Raw genomic sequence first — 27,435 nt, forward strand, 5'->3', positions numbered from 1 at the left:
CTATCTGAATTAATAATTCTTTATGAAAACATACCATCTTGTTTGCAATTACAATCGCTATCCGCAAATGTAATAAAATAACAATGATAATAGATATGTTATTTTTATTCAAACTTTATTTTAACACAAAAAAATTGTAATAATACGAACATGTTTATTGCATTGTCAGTTCTACTAATAATCAATTATACTATGCGTAAAAATATATTAAAAACCTTTATTCGCGTTCAAAATTTCATTTACCGTTGATTATTTAATAGTTTATAATTTCATATTTGTGAAACGATATTAGTCTTCCTTCTAATTGCAAGGGCTGGCTGGCTGATTTGTGCCTGAAGACTGCAACATGATAGATTGTACAGAGAGAGTGGATGATATGGTGGCCGCTGCCATAGTATCCGAATGATGATGATGATGATATAACGCAGAAGTGTAATACTGTTGATGATTATGATGTGCCAAGTGAGAATGATGCGGATGAAGATGACTTGATGTCCTACGGTCATTATTATTATTGCTATTGCTGTTGTTGCTATTATTATTAGCGGAATTATCATTATGACGATTGTGATGATTGTTGTTGATCGTGGAGCATAATGAGGAAGTTGGCGAAGGAGACGACGAGGAATTCTGTACGTTACAGTTGTTAGCCAAAATGTCGTGTACAGTATGAGGACTTGGCCATTGCAGATGAGCGTTGTTGGTTGCCATTTGATGTCCGCCGCTAGTATGAACTGTTGGCGACAATGATGACAGTTTATTCGCTGACGATGGTCCAACTAAAAACGCAGCAATAGCAAATAAATATAATAAAATCTATGATCTCTGATCTCGCAAAAATTTATTGTTAGAGTTAAATATAAATATTAATTTAATAAAAAGCATGTAAGTTATATAGAGAAAATAGAATTTATTTTGAATTCTTTTATCATAATTCAAAACAATGTAAGATTGAAAGATAATAAGAAAGTGAGATTGATAGAAAAGAGATTGAATTATTATATTTATACTTGATATTTGAACTAAAGTATTTATACAATTTCCATTGATTGATTGATAATACTATATCGAACACTAATATTAAATATTAGAAAAATCTTTCGCTCGAAATCGCTATGCGTAAATCTCCGAATACCAACCTTGATGATGATGATGTGTGATGGAAGGTGGCACCGTCGGATGATAAGGTGTCGGTGGATACGGCACTGGACAAAGAGCTGCACCAGCCGCTGCAGCGGCTGCGTAAAGATGATGATGGTGATGGTGAGCTGAATGATGTGGATGATGATGCATAGTCGTCGTTATGCCGACTTTGTTTCTCAATATCCTCGATATACTGGAGACTGAAGGAACGTTGTATTTATCGCAAACACCATCGGATAGCAGCCGATCCCTGATCTCCCAGGCAAAGATCCCTGGATCCTTTAACTTTAATTGTTTAATATATTGCACGACTTTTGGTGTGGTTACTCGTGGTTTACTACCACCAATCGCGCCTGGCAAAATGCTACCCGTTTCATGATATCGTGCCAATATCTTACTGACGCATCCGTGACTGACACGTAGTTGTCGTGAGATATCACATGGTCTGATACCCAACTGTGCAAGCTCGACTATTCTCAATCTGACAGCGTTAGGGAGAGGTCTACCATTCACGAATACACCCCCTAATTGATTTACTTCTCCATATTGCTGTTGATGTTGCTGTTGTTGTTGCTGTTGTTGATGTTGTTGTTGCGGTTGACCTCCGATTTCAATGTTGCTGTTTTCTGTGACATAATTAATCAATTTCTTATTGCACAAATTATGCTAAAAATAACTAACCACAGTTTTATATTTAAGAAAATTGATTAATTATCAATAATTTGCAATTTATTTTACGATTTGATCTATTCATAATTTAAATAAATGTCTTTCTTTGTTTAATAATTTTAATAATTAATAGTTATTAAAGAGAGAGAATGAGAGAGAAAGAGAAAGAGAGAGAGAGAGAGAGAGAGAAATAAAGAAAATAGAATTAATGTTTAATAACTATAATTGTCACACAATACAATATCTATGATTAGAAATTTAGGATTTTAGATACATGCATATATTTAATATAAACGTGATACAAGTTTTTTTTACAGTATCTTAATTAATAAATAGATTACTTATAAAAAATAACTGCTGATATAAATAAAACAAGTATTTATTTTTTTCTATTTTAATATTTTAAATTATTCAATTTTACTAATAATATTTAATAATACTAATAAATAAAATAAGAAACTGCATCATTTATAACCATTAGCAAAATTGAATCATTTCAAATATTCAAGAAGAAATAAGTATTTGTTATCTGTATTGCAAGTTATCTGACTCAATTTAATATATGTATTTTATATTTTAAATGTGCTATATATACATTGTATATCACCTGTCATGATAAAATTTATTGTCTGGCATTATTTCTTCTACGGTTACATGTAATGTTTGTATTTTGACAGTGTCATTAGTGATGTTCTTTATGTGATCGCGGAAATTATAATAAATAACTAATAATAATAATTAATAATTATAATAAATAATTCTCCAATTTGGTTGGACAACATCCGATAAATATGTTCGGTACGATTTCTTTCTAAACTATTGAATATGCTTTATTTTATTTGGATGAGTCGCAGTTTCTACATTTTGTTGCGCGTTTCAAATATTATTTTTTGTATGGATAGAATTTCAAAATAATTTTTCCTATTTTTAATTGTTTTGCTATGTAGTAAATGAAATTACATGTTTAAGGAAGAAGTTGGTTCCTAGAATTCATACTCTATTGGGAAGTCATTTTTGACAATAAATATCGCGTGTTTTAATTTACACTCATTTAATTGTTGCTTACATTTTGTCGATTATGCTTTATGTCCTATTATCTTGGTAAGTGCGATTCTATCTTTAAAAATCAGCGTTTCGTCTCTTAAATACTTTAATTTTATTAATCGAAATAATGAAGATTCTTCCCCTTTTTCGAATATTCATATAGCATGCTTATCTTTTCGCGTTTTAATTAATGTACTGGTAAAAAATTAGCGAAATTTGTTCTTGCATTTGCTTGCAGCGTATTTTTCATATAAGTAATACGATATTCTAATGTAAGTGTCATGATATTTTTTTTTATTAATTTCTTCTTTGTCTTTTTTGTCACTGCTGCACGGAGTTGAAATTCTCTTTCTTCATTGTCCATATGATTTATTATTATCTTTCTTGTTATCGGCTCATGAATTTTTAATAGCTTTCCATCACCGATTTAATTGATTTGTTTCTGCCCATTTGTTTGAAAACTAACATTTATTACAGATTTTTTATAATAATTGCAAAATTTTTCAATCGTATTAATTCGAGAGTGTTTTTTTGCTTTTGATAATGAAAATCATTCGGAATATCGACTACTTCAACAATCGCATCCGTAATGACTAGATTTTCCACATTTTTAACAGCAAATTTTGCGTTTGTCATGAATAGAATTGATTGCATTTATTCCGATTCAAATAATTGGATTTTTTATTATATTTTATTTTATCATGCTTGCGCAAGCTATTGCTTTTTGGAATGTATAACATTGCAAACGCACGAGTCATTTTGTCTCGTGACCCAAGTTATTAAATTTCTCAGTTCTATTATTTAATTGTTTCTCAAATAATCCACTTGTGTTCGAAAGTACATTCCCTCTCTTTGATCATCGATTTATATAACTTTATGGTTGTTGACATATAATTTAAAAATTTGCACACTTTCTCCTGATTTTTGTTTCAATGAATTATTTTAATTCTTCAAAAGTTTGTATATCTCGCGTTTAGAAATCCAATATTGCTTTTCCATTTAGTTTAATACAAAATAGCTTTTAATAATATTTCGTCTTCAGCAGGGTTAATATTTTTGACGTCATTCGCTGCTTGCACTTACAATTAGAAATCTGTGTAATTTATTCCGCGAGGTTCTGTCGAATTCGAAAAACATATATTATAGCTTCCTTTAAAAAAATTGCAGATCGTATTGAACGGTCTTTCGTCGGTTTCTTACGTCGATTTCTGTGCGTCTGTACGTGACGTCGAATCTTTCGTTATCGTAGTCTCGGCGTCTTGGATTTCTTTCGTCTATATTTGCGCGGAGTTTCGTCACGCATAATGTATTCATTTCCGTTTGCATCTCTCGAACTCCTTGTATGAGTTTGAGTAATATCGCGCTTTCTCCTCTTTCTTCTCACTCTTCTCGATGAATCGTGAAGAGTTTGAGTACGTCTATCTCCGCTATTCATCTATTTGTCTGATATTATTTCTAACAATAAGACGACTGATTTCTTCATCGACTGCTTCTGGAGATAATTGCGGGTACATTTTACAATATATTGCGCAAAGCATATTCGTCTTTTATATTTCTATAAGTTTCTTCAAGATTTAAAATACTGGGAATTGATGAAAATTTTCTTTTTTAAGAATATACGCTAGGAGTTCTGCTAATGTTTCCTTCATCTCGGTTTTATTTAATTCTAAATACGATATACTCGTCTTGTATGCAAACATAAATCTAAGCATATTTATACTTCTTTTTCCTCCATATATATGTGTAAGCGCCAAAACGCAAGTCGTAAATCGATTTTTAAATAAATTGACTTTTAAACTAATTTTTGTTTTATAAATGTTTTACAGTAGAAAGATAGATGTGATAATTAAGTAGATAGAAAATATGAATTGTCTGATACTAATAGTAGACTTATAAATATCGTATGTAAGTTTGCACGGTGCAACCACAATAATTTCGCGATTTCCTATTCAATAATTTCTTATTCTGAATTTTTGCTTTTAGGATTTTTTTCTTAAGATGTGCAACCGCTTTTCTAAAAGTTTTATAAAAAAAAGGAAACCATAAATAAAAAATAAAATCGTAATAAATAATAGATATAACATACTTACACATAGATTTTATCATTATTTAAAACTTATAATTGCCATTCTTCAAACATTCTAAAAAAATTAATAAAGAAAGAAAAATCAGAAAAAAATTAATTGACATAGAATTTTAGTTTATTAATTAAATTAAAAATTCTACTTTATCAATGAATTTTTAATACTGCAACAGACCATTTTCGAGAACGCTCGGGTAACTTGTTAAAATTATGTCTCGGAGAAGCTTGAAACAGGGGACGCGAGTTTATGGTGTAATAAATAGTTTATTGCGACTGTTGTCCAATCATGGTCAAATATGGTATTAGAAAAAAATAGTCGCGCTTATTATTTCGCTCAAGACACGTTAATGCGTGGTTCTATTTACTCAATCGAAGCGACGCGGCAATTATCGGGTAGAAATCATGCATGATCTCTAGTTGCAAAAGACGGAGCTTTGCATTAATAATTTCGGCAGGCGGTACCGATTGATGTACCCGTGAAACGTAAGTTCGGTGCCGGACGGCATGATGTACATACAAGGCCATAGTACGATTCTAGCGGCGTGGATCTTAGGCGCGTAAAAATGGCGTCGCGGCTATTACAATGATGCACGCGTATGTGGATTTTCGTTCTCGTATAGCGACAGAGATCGTCGGTTTTCATTTTCGTGAGATTAACGTATATGCCCAGACAGGCAAATAAGATGCGGACCGGTGGTTACAGCGAAAGTATGACTCGGAAGCGAGAAAGCTCGCTGGAGAACATTTCACCCCTATTTGTACCTTAAGATTGCGGCATTTGGTATCTTGTAATTGAGGATTCTCAAAGGAAGCGAAAAACACTTCCACCCCGATTTTCTTCTTCAGTTCTGCTATTAGGATCGATTTTGGATTTTTTACCGTGTAACTTAAACTGCTTCAGGAACAGATCTGGTAAAAAGATACTCTATAAGAGTCAGTTTTTATATTGAAAGTTTCCTTGGTTCAGCCCGGTTCCATTCTTTGGAACGATGCTGGTGGCGAGTGTTCCTGGTATGGCCGTATAATATGCGGTCGTTTAAAATATGGAAGATTAAACGGAGCGCTATGCGCCTTTGCTCTTGTCCGGCGGACGTTCGGCCTGACGGCAGTTTAGTCGGCCTAGTAACGATAGAAGCATATTGTCACATTGCTTATTTTATCATAAAAATAAAAAAATAATTTATCAATTGTATTGATTAGATTTTTATATGAGAGACATTATTCGCCTGTAAATACACTTTATGTGACAGTTTTGATAGTTCGATACGCAAATTGTGGTCGATTTGAATAATCCGTAATACTTTTGTGCTGCTATTATCAGGAAATTTATGCAACAGATTAATAATATCCATAGAAAAATTTGGACAATATTAAGATCATAATTAGAGGATCGATATTTGAAAGCACCTACTGTGCGATATACCATTCTTAAAGGTATAAACTTTAAATTTTATCAGACAATTTTAAACGCTTCTCATTAAAAAAATATAGGCTTGATATTTTGATATTAAGATATTTCGTCCCTAAATGATTTAAAAAATCTGTCAGCAAGCCGACCCTGAATACATATATACATTATTTTTATGTACGGAATAATATATAATTGTCGCACTTCTCGTGTGCAGATAAAGTGGATTAAATCAAATAGGAAAGTCCTCTACCGTTTTGCGATCTTTAATTATTAATGAGAAATTAATTAAAAAAGATCGGCCAATTCGCGCGAGTACAAGCGCATGGCGAGAAGAGACATCCCGGTATTACTACTTTAAGAGACAGCTAATTGTAGAGTGTTTCTTCTGTAGACCGCTTCGTTGCGCGCTTAGCAACCGCGTAACATTGGGATATATATGTATATCATATAGATTATTAGAATTTACTAAAGCCTATCAATAATATCGATGATTTAGTATTCTCGTACAAGAAAATTCACAAGCTAAGAAAGCTTGACATTAAAATTGTTTGATTTTGTCATTCAGCAGTACATTATGATGTGTATTCATCGGATTCTATTAGAAACAATTTTAATCAATCTTAAAGAAATATATTATGAAACATTATTTATAATTAACAAGCTATAGTTAAGATTCTTATAAGTAACTCTAATCAATTATAATGGATAATTTATTAGTATTTTTTGTTTGAATTGTTTCTTTAAAAAATTTTAAATTACAACAGTGAGCACTTTAATGCAGAATAACATAGAAATTTTATCCAAAATAGAACATGGTAAAATGGTTCAAGAAAGAGAGTGAGATTCAATGAACCTATTAAATTATCCAATGAACTTTATATTTTAAAATTTTCAAAATAATTTATAATAAAATATAATAAATTATATGCTGAAGAAAAATAAACGTTATTTTTTAAACTTAATTTTTAAATAATGGTGCAGTTAATAAATCGTTAAGAAAATAAATTTTTTATTTTATAAATTAGTAAAGTCATCATGCATAATAAAAAAGTTTATTATTTTTCATTTTTGAAGATCTTTTAAATTATTATGCATTGATGTATAATAAGTTTTTGAACTCATACAGGTAATTGTAAGATTTATAATAGCTAAGAAAATTTCTTATATAGACCCGGTTTATATATATATATATATATATATATATATATATATATATGTACAAACTCAAGAGAGATATTTCTCGCGCCAAGCGACGGACAGCAAATTACTGCATTCATTAGTAGTCAAAGCGTTATTTTTAATTGCTACAATAACGCAAAGTTTTTTTCATTAATTTTTGTTACTTTTAATTCTAAAAATGACTAATTATACTTTTAATTAAATTTATCATTTTTATTAATATATATTTTAGAAATTTCTTATTTGATATAAAACAAATATATATATATATATATATTTTATAGAATAAATATAACATCCGCACTTTGACTTTCACATATGATTGTCAAAATTATAATCCTCCATGAAATAACTTCAAAAAAATTTTTTGCTGTAACTTATTGTTTATTAAAAAAATATTAACATATATCACTCAAAGCAAGATTCTAACATAAATTAACAATGAAAAAATTTGATATAAAATTTGGATAGTTTATATAAATATTATTTATCCATACTACACACGCGCACATTTATACAGATTTTTATATAGGGTATTTAAAAATATCAATAATTTCGTACAAAACGAGAGATTCCACTCTATATCCAGTATTTCTAGTGCAACACAAGATCGTACTAAAATATAATTATATGGTTTCACATAGATTTCTAGCTTTCCGCGAGAAGTAAAATCCATCCCATACTGTCTAGTGCTTCTGATGCGAAATGAGATGTATAATTGTACAATTCCATATGGAATTTGCAATTATCCATGCAAAGTGAGCTCTACCTCGTATTATCAGGTGCTTTCAGTGTCATTAAGGTTTATATCTCATTGTATGATATCATTAGATTAAATTCTTATCTTTCTGTGAGATATATAAAATGATTTTATATTACTTTTAAATTTAAAGAGATAGATAGAAAAAAAGGGACTTTTTTTAAGTATGATGGAAAATGTGGAGTGAACTTTGCTTCGCGCAGAAAATTGAAAATCCATCTGGAATTGCACAATTATAAATTTCACATAAAACTCTTTATTACATTGAAAATATTAGATGATTTAAAATGGGCTTTGTTTTGTGTAGATAGTTGTAAACTCACGTGAAATTGTGTAATTAAATTTTATTTTACATTCAAAGCATCAAGTGACCTTATTTTGCAAAAATTTGCAAACCTTACATATTTATTTTTCAAATTTTGACACTTTTAAATTGATATTTTAAATTAAAACATTCTATATAAAAGTCTGTGTGTTCTACTAAATATGTATGTCTGTGGTAGTTTTATAAGTAGTAATATCTATATACACTTTCCAATATATCGATGTTTTTATCAATTTATCTTGGAACCTTACTTTGATTACCTGCATCTGTAATTGTTAACAATTTTTTAATTAATTTTTTAAACAACGAGTGACTGTTAAAACGTTTTGATTTTTAGGATCATGACAGTACATATAATAAGATAACTTGCGGGTGTTATATTAAAGTAAACATTTCTTTGTTGAATTTAAAATTTTAATACTAAAATAAAATAATAAAGAGTCAGTAACGAAGAATTAAATTTTGTAGTATATATGTATAATACCTATTTATTCTTATAATTTGATGCAATTTTCTGATATTATTACTTTTGTAGGAAAATAAAGCAATAAAATACATATTAAAGCAACATTATTTTATGCAACAATTTTTTAAACAAGCATGTAGATATCAAGCTTTTTTTATCTTTTTGAAATAATTTTTCTACAATTAGAGTATAATTAAAATTATCTACATATAAAACCACTAGTGTTAAAAACATGCAATTTAGAAGAAGACTTTCTGTCTGTCTGTCTCTCTCTCTCACCCCTTTTCCAATTTTGCGCAATTTTTTATGCAAATATTTATTTCGTAATCAAGTCTATTTACTTTATTTTGCCTGAAACAATATTGCGCAATATTAAAATACAATAATTTGGATATATGCAACTATAAGCTGAAATACTTGTCACACTATTCTTGGCAAAACGCTTTTCACTGAATGCAGATAAAACATTTTACGAAGATGAGAGAAGTACACTATATTCGTAGTGCTTCTACGAGGTTTTAAGTACGCGTATATATTGGTATACATGAACACAGATATATATCCGTACACATATGAAGTCTGTGCATGTAATATTATTAGACTTTTTCTCGCAAGCAGTGATGAATGGTTGAGATCAAAGGTTCCGACGCGTGTAGTCATTTTACACGCGTGTAACGCACATATCTAACGAAAAAGAACGACAACTGCACAGACATCTGCGTATATATGACGATGCACATAAGTGTGAGTGAATATAACTATGCGAGTCGGCGAGCTGTTCCAGCTTAACCGGTACCAGGGTGAAGACATTTTAGCCCCTTTTTCAAACAGAAAATAATCATCTAGTTCTATAACCTGTATATATAAAGTGTCACAACATTATTATTTTCCATATATATGTATTATTTCTGTCTTTTTAAAACTTTCAATCTATTAACATAATCTACTTTATGTAACTCTTGAATTTTGCGATGCAACAAAATTTTTTACTACAATAAATAATATTAATACTAATAATTAATACTAATAATTAATACTAATAATTAATATTAATAATATATGTGTATATGGGTATATAGTTATATAGAAACATTTATCAAAAATAATTTTGTTTTATATTATATGTATGTGTGTATATATTATGTATATATAAACATATTATTTATATGTAATATACATGTTGAACAGATTTATGAATTTTTAAAAGAGCATAATATTTATTTTAGAAAATAAATATTTAATAATATTTAATAGCTAAACAGAAATTTGTTTATTAAAATTTGAAATTAAAATCTAAAGTTTATCAAGGAGATATGAGCGGTTAATAAAATGTATCAGAAGCTAGACGGATCGTTTAAAATAGAAAAAGAGGAAATAAAAAAGTCGTATCAGTTAAGAGCATGACAAGTCAGTGGAGAAGCTCGAGTATAGTATATTAGATAGATTTAAATCTATAAAATCTGAGGCAAAAAAGTGGAGCTGTACGTAATGATCTAGGACATGTATTCAAATTATATACGAAACAATACAATACTGATGATTGTCCTCTGGCGAAAAATTATTGGAAAACAAAAATTAATGATTACTTTCTACACAGTGCAAGTTATTCAATCACGATGCACTTGCATAAATACAGTTGTGTATTTACCAAGTTATGTCTGCTCCTGCCGTCGCGTTATCTTCCTATTATATCTTTATAAAGGGTACATGATAAATATTCATGAAAATACATATGAAAAGATATCAAAATTAACAAAGACAAATTTGCAGAAATTCTTTTGTATTTTGCGGTTAATTGTGTACAATTCACAGAGAATATATGGATTAGTGTATTAATATAATAAATGCATATAATTGGCGCATTATATTTTAAAGATGATTCTGTCGATGATAAATAATTGATACATATTTAATTTTTTATTAAAATTTCGGATTAGTCAAGTACAGTCAAAAAATCTATTTCATATTCTGAACTCACTAAAGACATTGAATTTTAATATTAAACTCTGATAAAAATAGATAATACATTCTTTTAAATTAATAACCACATTTTGCATGCATTTCTATATATTCAGTTTAATAAATATTATTTGGCTTAATATATATTTAATATCTTTTATAATATAATATCTACATTTTGCTTGTCCAAATTTATTTTCTTAAAATGAAAATTATAAATTTGATTATTAATCAGTAACAAGACAACTTTAATCTGCTGATGTTTGTCCGCTGCTATTGAGCTAATTGCTCATTGTATAATGTTCCTCGTTATTTTTATTTTTGAGAATAGAAAAGAGTTATTTAATAATAAAAGACTTCGCACTATTTTTATGGAAAAATGGCTTTTAGTGGATTTGGCTGCAGTTATATTTTGTAGTTTAAATCGTTTTGATGAAATCTTTATAGCAACTTAAAATTATGAAATTATTAGTTTTTGAGCTACAATTTAATCCTAACATCTTATCGCTCAAATTATATCTCAGTGCAATAAAGCATAAAAAATCCTTCAGCATTTCTATCATATTTTATAATCATGAAATATAATATGTTGTATTCATAGCATGTGAGATCATGTGTACACCCTCACTAACAAACACAAACACACACACACATTTACACACACAGCTGATTGTGAGAGGGTTTTATGTCAATAAATACCGTGACAGTGACGAACTATGAGGTCCTGTGTGGACTTCAAATCTCAGCTGTGCCGCGTGTGTGTCTGTCAGTGTGTGTGAGTCACAGGTAAAAATCAGCACTTTATGGTTCATCACTGCCATGGTATTTATTGACTCCAAACTCTCTCAGTGTGTGTATGTGTGTGTGTATGTGCGAAATATATTTTTTTTTCATGATCATAAAATATGATGAGAATAACGAATATAAAAAACTTCTTATGCTCTATTGCACTGGTAACTTGAGCGATGAGATGTTAAATTTGAGCTCAAAAGCTGTTCTTTTTGAGTTGTGACTATAGAGACATTTCATCATGTAAATTACAAAATATTACAACTGCAGCCAAATCCACTGAAAGCCATTTTCTCATAAATATGGTGCAGAATCCTTTGATGAATACGGTGAATGCTAGATGATGCACACTTGTTCTTCGGCCAAAGATTCGCGTACCCGTACAGTGAAGATCTTGTAAAGCGTGCGCTGCACAAATTAAGCGCAGATCTTTCTTTTGTGCAAATTGTTCGTTAAAATATCATAAATTGTATCCTTAGACACGCCAAATTCGTTAACAAGCATTCTACATGTCACATTCGAATCTGCAGTAATAATTTTACGCACTTTCTTGATAAATTCGTCTATGCTCATGATTTTCGAAACGGCTTGACTTTGAATTTTAAATATTAGAATAGGAAAAAAAATCAGGCCCCTTCCGCAGAAACTGTAAAGAATTTTATTTAACATTTTTTAAAAATTTTTATCGAAGAATATATCAATATAAAATGTGAATAAAATCAATCATTTTTATATAAATCTATCATAATATAATATAGTCTATTATAATATTATATAAATCTATCTTTGTAAAAAAGTTGATTATAAAAGTAATATTTTATCGATTCAATAACTAAAAATTGTTAGCAAAGTGTTTTAAAAGTACACATTTTTAATCTCGCAAGACTTGAAAATGAAATAAATATTTACACTTTAAGTTAAACACATAAAAGATTTAAATATCGAAAATATTAATATTTAAAAATATACATAGGATTAGAGAAAATAAGATTTACCTTAATTATATTATAAAAACAATTTTGCATATAAAGTAGGAGAAATATATGTTTTTCGCCAATAAATTCATAAACTCAAATAATTCTTTTCATTGTTTATCGATATAATTATGTGAGAGTAAACTATTTTTTATGTGTATATTTATATTTAAATTCACGTTTAAAATCAAGATGCTTGAATGCACTAAAATTGTAAAAATAGACTTGCTGAGTGTTAAAAATTATCATTACAAAACAAAACGACTGTAAAAGTACGGCAGACGCAGTAGAATGCTCGCAAAGCAAAAACATATTGCTATCAACGGCGGCGGCGACGATTCCGTCCGAAACTCTTCCAAGAATTATGTAGCCGCATCGTATAGGACCCCTCTTTCCGTTATAATTTTTCTTATTTATTTATATCCTCTATACACGCGTCTGTGTTGCTTGAACGGTATGCGAGTCGATGTGCGAAAAGAATAGCTAATGGTAGTGTATGAAAAAGTAGAGAGACCCACATGCATAAATAAAATCTTTAATAAAATAATAAAATGACATGCCATGCATCCTGCATACAAAATTGCATTTTTCTACATTTCTTTAGAAAAAGTTGAATCTAAAATTTTTCTAATTTTAAGATGCAATTTTCATAATTGAAAACATTAATATCTTTTGATATATTGATACAATTAGTAATCAAATTTCTCTGTAATATTTAAGAATCGTACATTGTCGTTTAAGCAAATAACGGTGCAATTTAATACCTTATTTTGTGAAGAAATGGAGAGAATCTGTAAATCACACATGTCTCATTCATACATAAGATTTCTATGTAGGCATGTCTAAATGTAGGCAGGCATTATGCAACTATTTGTCTGAAAATTGCATCTGTTCTATTTTTACTGTTTTCATGTTAAATGAATTTATTTTCAGAGTACCTATAAGCATATTATTGTTGGGCAGTTAATGTTTTATTAGCGAACTTTGTAGTTAATAATTTTTTTAAAACTTTTAAACAAAGCGATTTTAAAACAATCCTTTATTACTTTTTTTTATATTTTCATATATATATATATGCAGATATTTCTATTAATAAATTTATATTATATTTTTTGATCAAGTTTTGAATATGTAATTTTATTTATATCATTGGTTTAAAATGACAGTAGCTATATCTTGAATTTTATATTATTTTTATATAATGACTAATAATTTAATAAAAAAGCAATGTTGGCATCTTAACAATTTTGTAATTAATAAGACTTATAATTCTTAAGATATTTTTAAATTAAAGATAGATGACTGAAACTCTCTAAGACCGATAAATTGTAGAATATCTTAGAACTGATTATTTTTTCTTATAGCATACATTATACATGAAAGCAGTAAAAAATAAGAAGTGTTTTTTTTGTTCTTATGTTTGTTATTTAGTACATTTTATTTAATGCGTTATGTTATATGTATATAATTTTTGATTTCTGAATCAAAGGCAAATTGTACGTAGTAAACAATTTTTCAATCGAACGAACTCATTTATAGTGATTCGTGAAATATAAATTCTAAAATTTTTTTTATTTATTGTTTTCCGTATCTTCAGTTATCTATTTTATATACAAGGTCCGACAATAACTAAGATAATAACTATATTATCTCTCATATGCAGGTAGAACAGGTTAAATAATTGAGTAGAAAGGTTTTCTACCGTTTTGCGACTTTTACCATAATTAATAAGAATTTAATTTAAAATATCGGTCAATCATAAATATATAAATGCGCGGTAAAAAGAGATCTCACACTGTTACACGGTTGCTAGACATAATACATAATTAAACTTGATTAATAATCCCAATGCTTCGTTACGCGCTTAATAACCGTGTAACATTAAGCTGTCTCTTCACCGCACGCGTATACGTATATTGCAATAGATTCAGTAATTATTCAATTATTTTTTATTTGTATCTTCAATAAATTTATTATAATTTCAACAGTTTTCATCAGCGTTTTGGAAAATATTATTTATATATATTTATAATATAATGCAAATAAAAAATATTATAATACGTATATAACAGCCAAAAATAGAAAACGATTATAATATAATATAAAATATACAAAAAGGTATAATATAATAATATAATGTATAACAAATAATCTCTGTGAGTCTCTAATCTCTAAACAAAATTTAACTTTTACTTAAAAATTTTTTGTGTTTGGATTTTGTTTTTTAATGAAAATATTTTACTGTCAAAGAAATTAATTTTTAGTTTTCAATAAATGCACATCTTTTTGACCATTGAAAGGCGATTCAATAGAGATTTAAACTTCAAATTATATTTTGAATATAATTTTATCAAGTATAATTGTTTATCAAGTGTAATTCTAATTTTGTGTGTGTAAAAGAAATCAAAAGAAAGAAATAAAAACCAATATATATTTTGAAATGATATATGAACGAAAATGCATATACATGCACATACAAGTTCAATAATTAATAATATATCAAAATTTCTATCAAAAAAATCATAAAAACATGGAAGACAGTAAATACAAATTTAAAGCACAGAAAGCAAAGTTAAAACTGTAAGGCAAATGCCACTATGTGACACGAAGTAGGCGTGTTCAAAGACGTGATGGATGTTAGTGCCTTGAAACACATGTTTCGCTTACATAGATACCGCAGAAACGCGACCAATGTTTGTCTACCATCTAGCCTGCTAATTATCAGCACCGTCACCGTTCTCTTTGTCGGCTCCGATATTTTATAGAAATGTGAAGCATTGATTTAATTTTCACAGACACAGTTGAATGTGAAACGTTTTGTTGAAAAAACACAAAGAAAAATATTTTGCATATTTTGACTAATTATGATAATTGTTGTTAATATTACTTTTAATGGAGCGCACACATTGCCTAATATTGAAATGGTTAAGTCTCTCTTTGTATTCTCTGTCTAATTTTGGCACATGAACTGCTTATAGATATGTGTGTGCGCGCGTGTGTAGTTAATACTCTTATACATGCGTCTATGATATACCCCTTCATCTAGTTGAATTGAAAAGAGATAAACGGACTTCTGAAAACATTGCGCTCTCTTTCTAATTTTGGCGCATGAACTGCTTATGGATATTTGTGTGCATCTATGTATTTGCGCTTATTTAAGTCTTATTACGTGATATCATTCGTGATTAATGATTTTAATTAATTGCAATACTTGCAACAAATAAACTACAATATTTTTAAATTTCTGAAAAATATTAATACATGTAGAGATTACTGATGATATAAGCGTATTACAATAATATAAACAACAATTTGATCAAATAATAAATTTTTAAATTATATGTTCTCAACAGTGAAAATTTTTGACTTAAAAAATGTGACAAGTAAAATTCATTTATCATAATAATGTGAAGGTAATAAAGATAATAATGTGAATAATAATGAGAAAAGTATGTTATTTTTACTAAAACAATGTGTAAAAGAATATGATTATACATTTATGATTATGCATTTATCAAATAAAATTTTGTAGCGGTATTCTTGTAAGTCAGCAAAGAATTTTTGATGGACGGTTCGCACCGCGCTAATAAAATCAGCAACCAATTCTCTTTACGGTTCTTATACGATGTCGATTATTATTATTATTCTTATATTACACGTTCGATCGAGACATATATATCTTTGCCGAGGCAATAGAAAAAAATAATAGATCAATGTACAAAAGAGAGAGAGAGAGAAGAGAGAGAGAAAGACCAAAGGTGTGTAATCCATTACCGGTCAGGAGCAGTTCAAGAAAAAGCAAAAGAGAAGGGGAATATTGCAAACCCATAATAGGCACGATCGATCGTGATTGATTACCGGACCTCTTGATTAACTCTTCATCTCGATTCATGCTTATATGCTTTGATTTTTGATCGCCTTACGATCTCACAAATGTTTTTACTGACCATTTTTTAGATAATTTGATAATTATAAATATATTTTTGTTACAATACAATACAAATCATTTTGGATGCTTCTTTAAATCTCTATATTATATACACACATATGTATGTACAATACCATGTATAAATTATTTATAAGTATTATAAATCAGAGAAAAGAGAGAAAAGGAAAATATTATTTTTATTATTATTAATTTGAAAAAATAAAAATCAGGAGTGAAAAAATTATTTCTTTAAAGATTTATCAGGGACAGCTGAATCCATTGTTTTATTATAATTCAAACAGTTTTGTTTTTTTAATAATTTAAGATCTAATTAAATAATCTAACAATTGTCAGTATATAAAGCATATTTTTTTATAAAAGAACAACAGAATTTTTATAATGAATTAAAAGCCAAAGTTATTGCAAAAATAAGAGAATTTTTATCGTCTTTATTTGCGGAAAGCGCAAATTATATTCTTTCCTTTCAAATATTATTTATTAAACGTTTCGATCCCAAAGGACTATTATCATCAGCAAGTCGAAAAATACATAGATCGATATAGAACGTGGATTATAGAAGTAAATTCGTGTTTAAATTTATATTTTGTATGTAAATTCGTGTATGATAAAATATATGGAATATATATAAAATGCGTTTGCATACAAATATAAATAATATAAAATCAACTTTCCATGTGGAAATTACATATATAAAATAGATTAAACTGTGCATTCATTTATTTTATGCCACCTTCAGTAATCTATACGAGCGACAAGCGTAGTAAATCTCCCTCTGGTTCCAGTCGTTGAGAAAGAGATTACACGGTTGATTAGAAACATTATAAAATATCCAATCGTTAACGATTTGATGCATATGCTGAAGAAAGGCAGCATTGAGATGTTATAAAAATAAATGAATGAGATATGTAATGCGAGCGAGATTCACCGACAACCGACAAGACACCGTGAGTTAGAGTCGGAATGCAACTGCCAGTTATTCAAACTGATTGTCACATAACATTGCAATCGTACGAAACAAACATAAAACCCGTGAAGAAATTATTACGTTGAGATAATGTCAACAACGCGCGTTAGATTTAAATTTCAGACAAATTCTCTACCAACGTGAGACGCAGTGTAGGCTTTCAATGTCACTGTAGAGATTTAGACTATTTGTCTCTTGCTAAATATCATTTCCAACAATAGAGACGTCTTCCATATATGAGATGTGATCAAAAGATACCCGGACTTTTATAACTCCCTTAATGTACGATGTACGTAATAGGGACTCGGCTTTTTGTTGAAAACTCAATTATATCGACAGTGCATTGCCGAGGGCCTATTGTGTACTGAAGATCCACAAACCGGTCTGCCACCTTCGGATCATCGTCTCTTCAACAAACAGTCCACTTTATGCGTTGACCACTTGCTTTTTAGCCACTTACACGACATTATTCATAGCTCCATACCAACAGCCAGCAGCCATCATCAACAGCTTCTAACTGGTAGATAAATTTGCAGATACATACATAGAAGATGATTTTAAGTTAATAGACGTAACTAAACGTAATATAGCTTTTCACTAACGTTTCGACTGATCTGGCTGTAGTATCATGAAGCTATAAAAACTATAGAAAACTATAGAAAAAAAGTATGCCATACTTTGAGACGAGTTCCTGAGGGCAGTCCGATTTGTCCTTAATTCCATCTTTTTCATGTTCAATAACGGTTTGTTATCAGCAGACGTTTAACACGTTATAATGTTTTCCCGCTCTTCCGATCATCGCCAACATCATCTTACAAGATTTGGAGATGATATATATATTTCTCCGTTTTTCCTTTCTCTCTTCCCCTCCATCCCACTTTCTCTCTAATAAAATAGTTAATTATTTTCCAACAGAATTGAATTTGATTCTGATGTTTGGATCTAACGATGATTATTATTTAGTAACAAGAAAATTATATTGAAAAAATTATGTCCAGATGACAGCCAATACTGAGATTATAATAAAATCAATAGATATTAAACCTCGATAAAAATATCTAGAACATCAAAAATTTTCTACAAAGCTCAAAACGAGTGACGTTTTTAATTACTCTAAAATTCATGGCTGCAAATTTGCATATCAACATACACTTATGATCATTAAATTTCATAATATATACTATAGCGCGGCTATTGAGATATTACCGTTATCTGTATCATGTCAAAATTTCATGCGACATTTAGAAAAGATTAATTTCAATCATAGATTACAATTCTGTCACGGGCTTATAGAATATTTAAATCAGACGACCCACAAGTACGCTAAGAAAAAAATTAAAATATCTCCTAAAATTTATTTTTTAAATGCTTACATTTTTAATACTATTTTTATACATAGAGTAATGAAAAAAATAGATTTATATTTAAGAAAACTTGTATTTAAAAAATCGAGTTGATCTTAAAATTTCTGAATTGTCTCCTTAAAACGAATGCATGCAGTATTTGCGATATCCCTCTTGAAACAATTTAATTCTTGTGCTACTTCTTTTATTTGCCACACAAGATAAGTCTATTTATAGATTATAATAGGTCATCTTGTATATTCACACATTCTTGTATCTACACGCACATAATACACTCATATACAAAATAATAAGAAATAAAAATTTATAAAATTCTTTTATATTAACTGATTCTCTATGTAATATTGCTATAAATATTTTATTATATTATATATTTATGTGAAATATGACCTCTCGATATATATATATATATATATATATATATATATATATATATAAAACCATAATTAATTTCAAGTATAAGAACTTATGGTTTCCCGCAGGTAGTCGAAAGAAAAATCCAGCAGCTAATGCTATTGTTTGTACAGTCCTTTATCAACTAAACCGCAATCCTATTTCAACAATCTTTCTAAAGGTTGTAGCTATTATTTAACTGAAACAAACAGTACTAATTCAATGCTAATGAATCAGTAACAGCCAGCTTTTGTCTTATGTGTAAATACATTTTGCAGAACACCTGGCTTTTTCAGAGATATCGTTTGTCAACAAAATTATTGTCGATAGATTTGTTTCCATGCATTTACTTATACATGTTGATTGCCGATAAATTCAATTAGCAAAAAATGAGTTGGCTATATAAGTGTAATATTATTATATACAGATATAATAAAACACAAAATGCTGCAGATTTTAAAACAAGAATTCTGGTAGCTAAGTGCTCTTGCATATAAATTATATTGCGCCTATAATCAAATTACATATAATAATTAATTTCGTATTATTATTTATTTCAAATAATTTGCACGTTTGTAATTATCTATAAGTCTTGGTATATAATATAAAAACTATAATTAAAACTAAAATCAAATCTAATTTTAAAATTATAGCTAAAATAATACTCAAAAAAAAAAAAAAATAACATTAAAACTAAACACACTCAATAAAACTGAATTATTTATCGCATTTATATTCCACATACAATTATATCAAGTATTTAAAAAATGTTTGAAAAAATTTTTGTTTTTATTTAAAATTTTTATGCATAATTATGTCATGTATATAAAATAAATAGACATTTTTAATTAAATTATTAAATTATTGTGTAATGCTTGTGATAAAAATAATGCTTATTATATAATTTATCTTGTCGGCAATTAACATGTGGACAAAATCATATATACAAATCTATTCAAATTTGTCGACGATAGTTTTGTCGACCAATGGAATTTTCAATATTTGTGTTATAATTAAATATTGATAAATCATATAACATATTAAAAAATATATTATAGTGTTTAATATTAAAAAATATAACACATATTTATTAATAAAATTATTACTGAATAAATTCCGATTTGTAATAGATTTTAATGTAATTAAAGTTTTGCTTGTTATACATAGATTTATTGATTTGTTACATATACATTTTTAGTACTGCAAAAACAGTATTATATGATATAAAATAGAATTATAAGGTCACATTTTTACTCGATTATATATTATTTTATGTTATTAAAAGCAATAGAAAAATGATTAAAAATGGATTAAATATTTTTAAAAATTTTATATAATTATCTATATTTCTTCTTTATGAAAATTTTTTAATTACATATTATATTTCTTATAATATTATGTTTTTATAAAAAGACAAAAAGAATATAAATTTTTGTACATTAGTTTTATATATTTTTATTTTTATATATTAGTTTATATAAACATTAATATAATATTATAATGTCTACGTTTTTAGTTTCGGAAAGATTAACATAATATTAAATTAATAATTTATTACAAAAAGGCATGAGATAAATCTTTATTATTGACACATTTATATGAGTGTGTATCTACTTATGATGACTTTGGAATGTTCAAATGTTTTATCTCGCTTTTACGTTTCAAATCGTATCGCTTTACATATCGGGGTCTTGAACTGTATAGTAGCAAGAGCAGCAGTTATAGATGTATTGGTGTCATTGACTTCGGATATTGTTAACGCGTCTCCTTATAAAAAAACTGAAAGAGATAGTAGAATAGTAACATTTTAAAGTGCATTTCTACATTTTTTAATACAGTTCTTTATATTATTTTTCATGATATATTTTCGGGAAAACTATCTATATTTAATTAAATATAATATATAATTAATAAAATGACAAGATTGAATTAAATTAAAAACAATCGTTACGGCTCTGCTAAGTTTTAATAAATAATTAAATCTCAAATTGAGTTGGCTATGAGAGCCCGGGCGCAGTTAATCAAGCGCATGCTTATTAGATTGAATATATTTAATATAAAATTACATAGATGATGATAGCGATTACATAATTAATAATAGCGAACGTTTCGGCTCTTTCTTTGAGCCTTCTTCAGCGCATATATAATTACACAAAAAATATGCTCTTGTATGTTTTTTGTATAATTTTTGTCTGTATATATAGAAAAAAATATAAAAAATAATTATAAAAAAATTAACTAGAAGAATAAGTTTCGCATTATTTTTTAAATAAAAAATTTCGCATAATTTTTAGAAAAATTAAATTTGAAGAAATTGGAAAAAATTGGTCATATATAATTATATACATATAAAAAATGGTTTATATATAAATATTTTGTTAATTAATTTTTAATTCCTCTTATTATTTTTCATATACATATTATACAAATAAAAATTATACAAGAGAAAGAAAATATGTATAGACATATATAGCACGCAAAAAAATTTCTAGATGTCGCAACAAAAATTATCGCTATTTTTTGTATCTGATAGAATATCGTTTGTCACAGATAGAATTATCGTTTGTCACAGATAGAATTTTTTAGTTCTGTCTCTGTCATTTAGATTGATTACGTGCAAAATATATACGATATTGCAATATGTGCTAATCATTTGTCTACCTCAGTTAATTTTTTGCACCTAAAAAATTTTTGCTACAATTGCAAAACCATTTTTTTGAGTGAGGTGTTCGATCTTTATCGCATGCCACAAATATCTCAAAAACAAGATTGTAGAAAAAATATGTCAAACAAAATATATGGTTTTGACGAGGAAAAAAGTTAATAATCTTGAATTTTAATTAAAGTCATTTTTCAAGGTTATTTAAAGATCAATTTATTTTTTTTTAAATAGGACCACCCTAATTTTTTATATAAATCAATTCCTCGCAATATTCGGCATAAATAGTTATAAAGATAGAATGGCCAAAAATTGAGACCAAAAGTTTACAACATATTTTATACTATTGATAATTTGACATAGTTTTATATAAACTATTAAATATCTCGTAAAATAATCATTTTCCAATGATCTTATTTCAATACTTTATGCACAAAATAATGAAAGGACTCAATTAATAATAAAGAAAACACATAGATATTTTTAGAAAAAATATATGTAATTCGCAACTAGCAGCTATATTTTTTCTTAAAAACAACTATGTATTTTTTTTACACTAACAATAAGTAATTCCTCTCATTGTTTTGTGCATAAAAGTATTAAGTTACATCTGTGCATAAAAGTATTGAGATACATGTGTGCATAAAAATATTGAGGTACATCTGTGTGTGTATTGTATTATGATATTTATTGTTTGATAAGATCTAATAAAATATTATATTTTAAAAATTTATTTAAAATTAATATTAAATAAATAGGATTTTTACTCTAAATTAATTATTTATATACTAATTAATAAAAATTTTATAACAATTAATTAAGATTAATAACTATATTAATTATTTTTTAATTTGTTTATTAAATTAAAGTTATGTAACATAGATAATGTTGATGTAGTTCATAAAGTAAACTTTTAGCGATTTATTCTACGCAAATATAATCTGCACATTTATTATTTCAAACGCATTTCAATTTTTATTATTAAAAACGCATAACATATATACACATGATATGCATAATATGTATATAGCTCGATGTTAATGAAAATTTAACAAAATTGTAATAATTATTGATTGTCGTTTTTCTGTTTTCTCCCTCTCTGTCTCGTATTCAATTTTTTTACAATCGACACTGAATTAAAAAAGGACAAACTCTACTAGCGATAAGAACGGTGGCATCCGGGACCCAGTAAAAAAGATCAAAGGTTTCTACTGGAGAAATGAATACAACATACTTTCCATGAATATCGTATTGAACATAATTATATCAATATGCTAATGTTGATTTTTTGGAGAATTTTATTATTACTGTTGTATAAAATGACATAAAACACACACACATACATTTGCCTCAAAATCAAAAATAATAATTTTAAAATTATTATATTTCAAATAATTATTGTAAAAATAAAAATATATAAAAATATTGACACATACACAAGTATATGTATATATAGACATTCCAAAAATAATTTTGTTGAGATTTATCTTATTTCTAATCATTAGACTTATTTATAATTATGCATATATAAAAAATAAAAATAGAAAATAATTTTCTCAGATCTTTAATATATAATACAAGAAAGGGAGGGCACTCAGAACTATTACACAGTTTAATAAAAATAAAACACAAGAAGAAGAATAATTCCTATAGTTATTTTTACTCTATATAAAACTTTATAAAATAAAAATTTTTTAAAATATTTTATTTTTAAGATTTTAACTAACATTATCAGCATTACAGTATATTATATAGTATATCAAATGTATCAATCTTTTATATATCTCTATTCGTCATAATTCTTAATTACTCCTATATTAAATAGTAATATCCTATATTAAATGATAATCTTTTGATAATATTTAAATAATAAAGTTACTAAGAAGTTAGTAAGAAAGAAATTTTTTTGTATTTATGTGAGTTTTTACAGTATATATTAATATATTAATTAATATGAATTTGTATCTTTATTATATATTTTTATACTTATAAAAACAACAAAATAGCTTATCCTACTTATGTTGCATGTTTGTATAAATCAAACATAAAAGAATTTATTCGAAGCTTATTTTGCTACAAGTACCTATTCCTGCCGTTAATCATATCGCTTTCTCGTTTAACTTCGCGATATTGCTCCTTTTGTAATGCGTACCCTATTTAATATATTTATACGGCACTAGTCATTATTATATGAAGTGTAATAGTGATATACCTAAAGATAAGATTTCACATATTAAGTTGTCACACAGTATTTATTTGAGCTATAGTATACTCAATTATATTGAACATCTAACGATCGTACAATTAATTGAAAGGAAACATAAAATAAAATAAATATAACCAACTATTTATGATTAGATTTAATAACATGCACCGATAGACACATCTAATCTGCACTTATATTTTAAATAAATATAAATGACAAATAAATAAATGGCTAAATATATATATATATATTTATATATTTATATATACTTATTTATTTATTTATATTTATGTATTCAACAGAAGAAATTTTTTTCCGATCTAATTTTTTTTTATTATACACGTGTATTAATAATATTATTACACTGTATGAAGTAATGCAAATACAAACATTTAAAGCTATAAAATTAATAAAACTTTTTAACGTTTTCAATTAAAAGCGACAAATTATCTAATTCTGTTGCATTAAAAAACACATCCAAAATAATCAAATCAAATTGTTTATAATGCACGTATGTATACATATATAAAAAAGGTACTTATAAATTATATAGTACATTTATTATGTTTCTTATATTCATGTGTTATTATATAACTAAATATATTATATACCGAACACATAGTACATATGTCATACAGCATAAACACTAAGTTCATTAATTATATATTTATAACGTAAAATTATTCAATGACGCAAAGATGTAGCAAATATATTATATTTACGTTACAAGGCCGTTATTGAGGATTTGTGTATACAATATTGTAATTTAAATATTTAATTAATTACTATCATTTATTATACTATAACTTTTTTCTTGTTTTAAACAAATTTTGCTCTATATACAAAAATGTACACAAGTGTATATGCATGTTATGTATACATGTATTTGTGTGTGTGATGTGTATACATATGTATAGGAAATTTTTTAAACAAGAAGAAAAGTTATAGAATAAATATAATATAGTAATTAATAAAATATTTAAATTATATAAAATACAATTTTATATACAAATTCTTAATAATAACAATTTAATTATAACGTAAGTATAATGTATTTACTACATCTTGAAGTAATTAATAATTAACAAATTTGCTGCTGTATTCTATATAAGAATATATATAGAAATATAAAAATATTACAAACGTAACTGAGTTGCGTGCATGATAACACAAATAATCGGTTCTTCAACTACGATTTTAATAGTGTGACAAATATCTATATATATAATAAATAATGCATAATTAAATATGCTAATTATTATCTAGACCGTATTATATAGATTGTATATATTGACATAATTTGTAACATTAATTGAATTATGCTCACCTAGCATGATCGGGTCCATCGAAAAGATGTTTAATCCAGCAGCCGTCGGCTACATACAAAGTAAATCTTTGTGTTCGGCGTGGTATTCAAAGTACATTCAAGACTAGTTTTTCGTTGCCAATAATCTGCCATGCGTTGTACTTTCCCGAACATAATTTTGACACAATTTTAATCTCTTATGCATACAATATACAAGTCATAAATAATGATGATCCAATGCGAGAAATGTTACATAAAGTGCATAAATAATTATAAATATTGATGAAAGAGTATATCAATATTGCGGATAACAAAATTGTAGAGATCTAAAAATTACAATATAAAAGTTATAGTTACAAACATATCGCTTGATATATGTGCAACAATAAAGAAAACTGTACGCATAGCACACGTGCGCACGCACATAAACACACACGTACACAAAAGTTTATAATTTTGATAATAAATAACTATCATACAGATCATTATATAATCTTGATTTTCACGATATTATTTAAGTTTTTCGATTTGCGAATATTTCGTAAATTGGAAATGTATAACTTTAATCAATTACCGCGTGCAGCGATTTTATGCAAAATTATAAATGATCTATCGCGTATCGAAGCAAATATACATCCAAGTTGCAAATACTGTAACATTACGTTACTATATAAAACTTAAAGACAATCATAACAATGACACTTACATAGTTACAACGAACTTTAAAATAGGAAAAAAAAGTAATAAGAAAATAAATATGAAATTATTTTGCGATGTTATACACATCTGCGATGGCAGTGCAAAAAATGCGATAATAATAACGACACAACATGTAGCAAGAAATAAAAGCGCGGACCTAACGAGAGAGATTCGTAAACTATTACACCGCGCACTGTCTTGCTTGTGTACACACGAATCGTAACATTGGCAAATGGGGAGACGAAAAAAGAAGCACGGACACAGTTAATAGTGCGCGGCTCGCCCTTCGCTGCCTCACTGACTAAAGCGACAGATTTACCAGAGCAGCAATAAGAAATCCCTCTACACGCCTCTTAAAGCATATACACTCCCCACCTAAATCTGTAACGTTCCACTCATACATATGCATTCTTATAATAAAGTGTTTTATACGCGCAAATTAATCAATTGAATCGAAAAAGAAACATTTACAGATGAGCCAAGTTCTTCGCCTTTTTCGCGCATCCACTCGCTCATTCATACTCTATATCTATAACACGCATGTGAAATATTACGGGAAAGAGAAAATTTATGAAGAAAAAAAAAAAAAAAAAAGAAAAAAGAAAAACAAGATGCACAAAACGAAGATAGAACTATAATTTGAGGAGGCCAGAAGGCTGGTTAAGCAGCCGATTGGTGGGTAATAAAACGCATATAAAACGCATTCGGTCTTATAGCATTCTTATATGCGTGATGCACATTTATTTACACGTTCGCGCATAAACACTTATGCGCACGCTCGACTGAGTGCAATCGAACGATCGGAGTAAAGGATTGGGGAAGGAGGTTGGCCATGCTTAAGAGGCGGAGTCACATTCGCATGGGCTATTGGCGACAGCAGTGGAACGTGAGCAACCATAGTTACGCCTCTTCAAGTGTATCCACCTGATCTCTATTCACATTTTGCTTGGCGCTAAGTACTTGGCTCGTGAAACTGATGTGTGATAGCACGCACGCTTGTATAAACTGTTGGCGATCTTTGTATATGTGACATCAAATAAAACACACGACAATAATAAAGATGCAATGGAGAATGGCATAATGAAACATTCCC

At 27.6% G+C, this 27,435-nt stretch overlaps 1 protein-coding gene across 3 annotated transcripts; it reads right to left on the bottom strand.

Annotated features, from left to right (window-relative positions):
* LOC145941527 (uncharacterized) lies at nucleotides 1–26,667 on the bottom strand. 3 transcript variants are annotated; one of them, XM_083047641.1, is made up of 4 exons: nucleotides 26,500–26,667; nucleotides 25,665–25,969; nucleotides 1,140–1,769; nucleotides 1–779 (listed from the first exon to the last, which is right to left on the bottom strand). In XM_083047641.1, the coding sequence occupies exons 2-4, from the start codon at nucleotides 25,681–25,683 to the stop codon at nucleotides 301–303; spliced, it is 1,128 nt and encodes a 375-aa protein (XP_082903767.1). In that variant the 5' UTR covers nucleotides 25,684–25,969; nucleotides 26,500–26,667; the 3' UTR covers nucleotides 1–300. The 3 variants fall into 3 exon arrangements, with proteins under 3 accessions (XP_082903767.1, XP_082903768.1, XP_082903766.1); XM_083047642.1 differs by having other exon boundaries at nucleotides 25,665–25,804; nucleotides 26,350–26,667; XM_083047640.1 differs by having other exon boundaries at nucleotides 26,350–26,667.
* Between the last annotated feature and the right edge of the window lie 768 nt (nucleotides 26,668–27,435).

The sequence above is a fragment of the Prenolepis imparis genome, unplaced genomic scaffold (genome assembly GCF_030444845.1).
Source record: "Prenolepis imparis isolate NDT839.2.m4 unplaced genomic scaffold, iyPreImpa1.0 SCAF_10, whole genome shotgun sequence".
NCBI classification, from domain to species: domain Eukaryota; kingdom Metazoa; phylum Arthropoda; class Insecta; order Hymenoptera; family Formicidae; genus Prenolepis; species Prenolepis imparis.

Coding starts and splice junctions, on each gene's coding strand:
- LOC145941527 (XM_083047641.1), bottom strand. Junction 780..1,139: donor CACACATCATCATCATCAAG/GTTGGTATTCGG, acceptor CTGCGTTTTTAG/TTGGACCATCGTCAGCGAAT.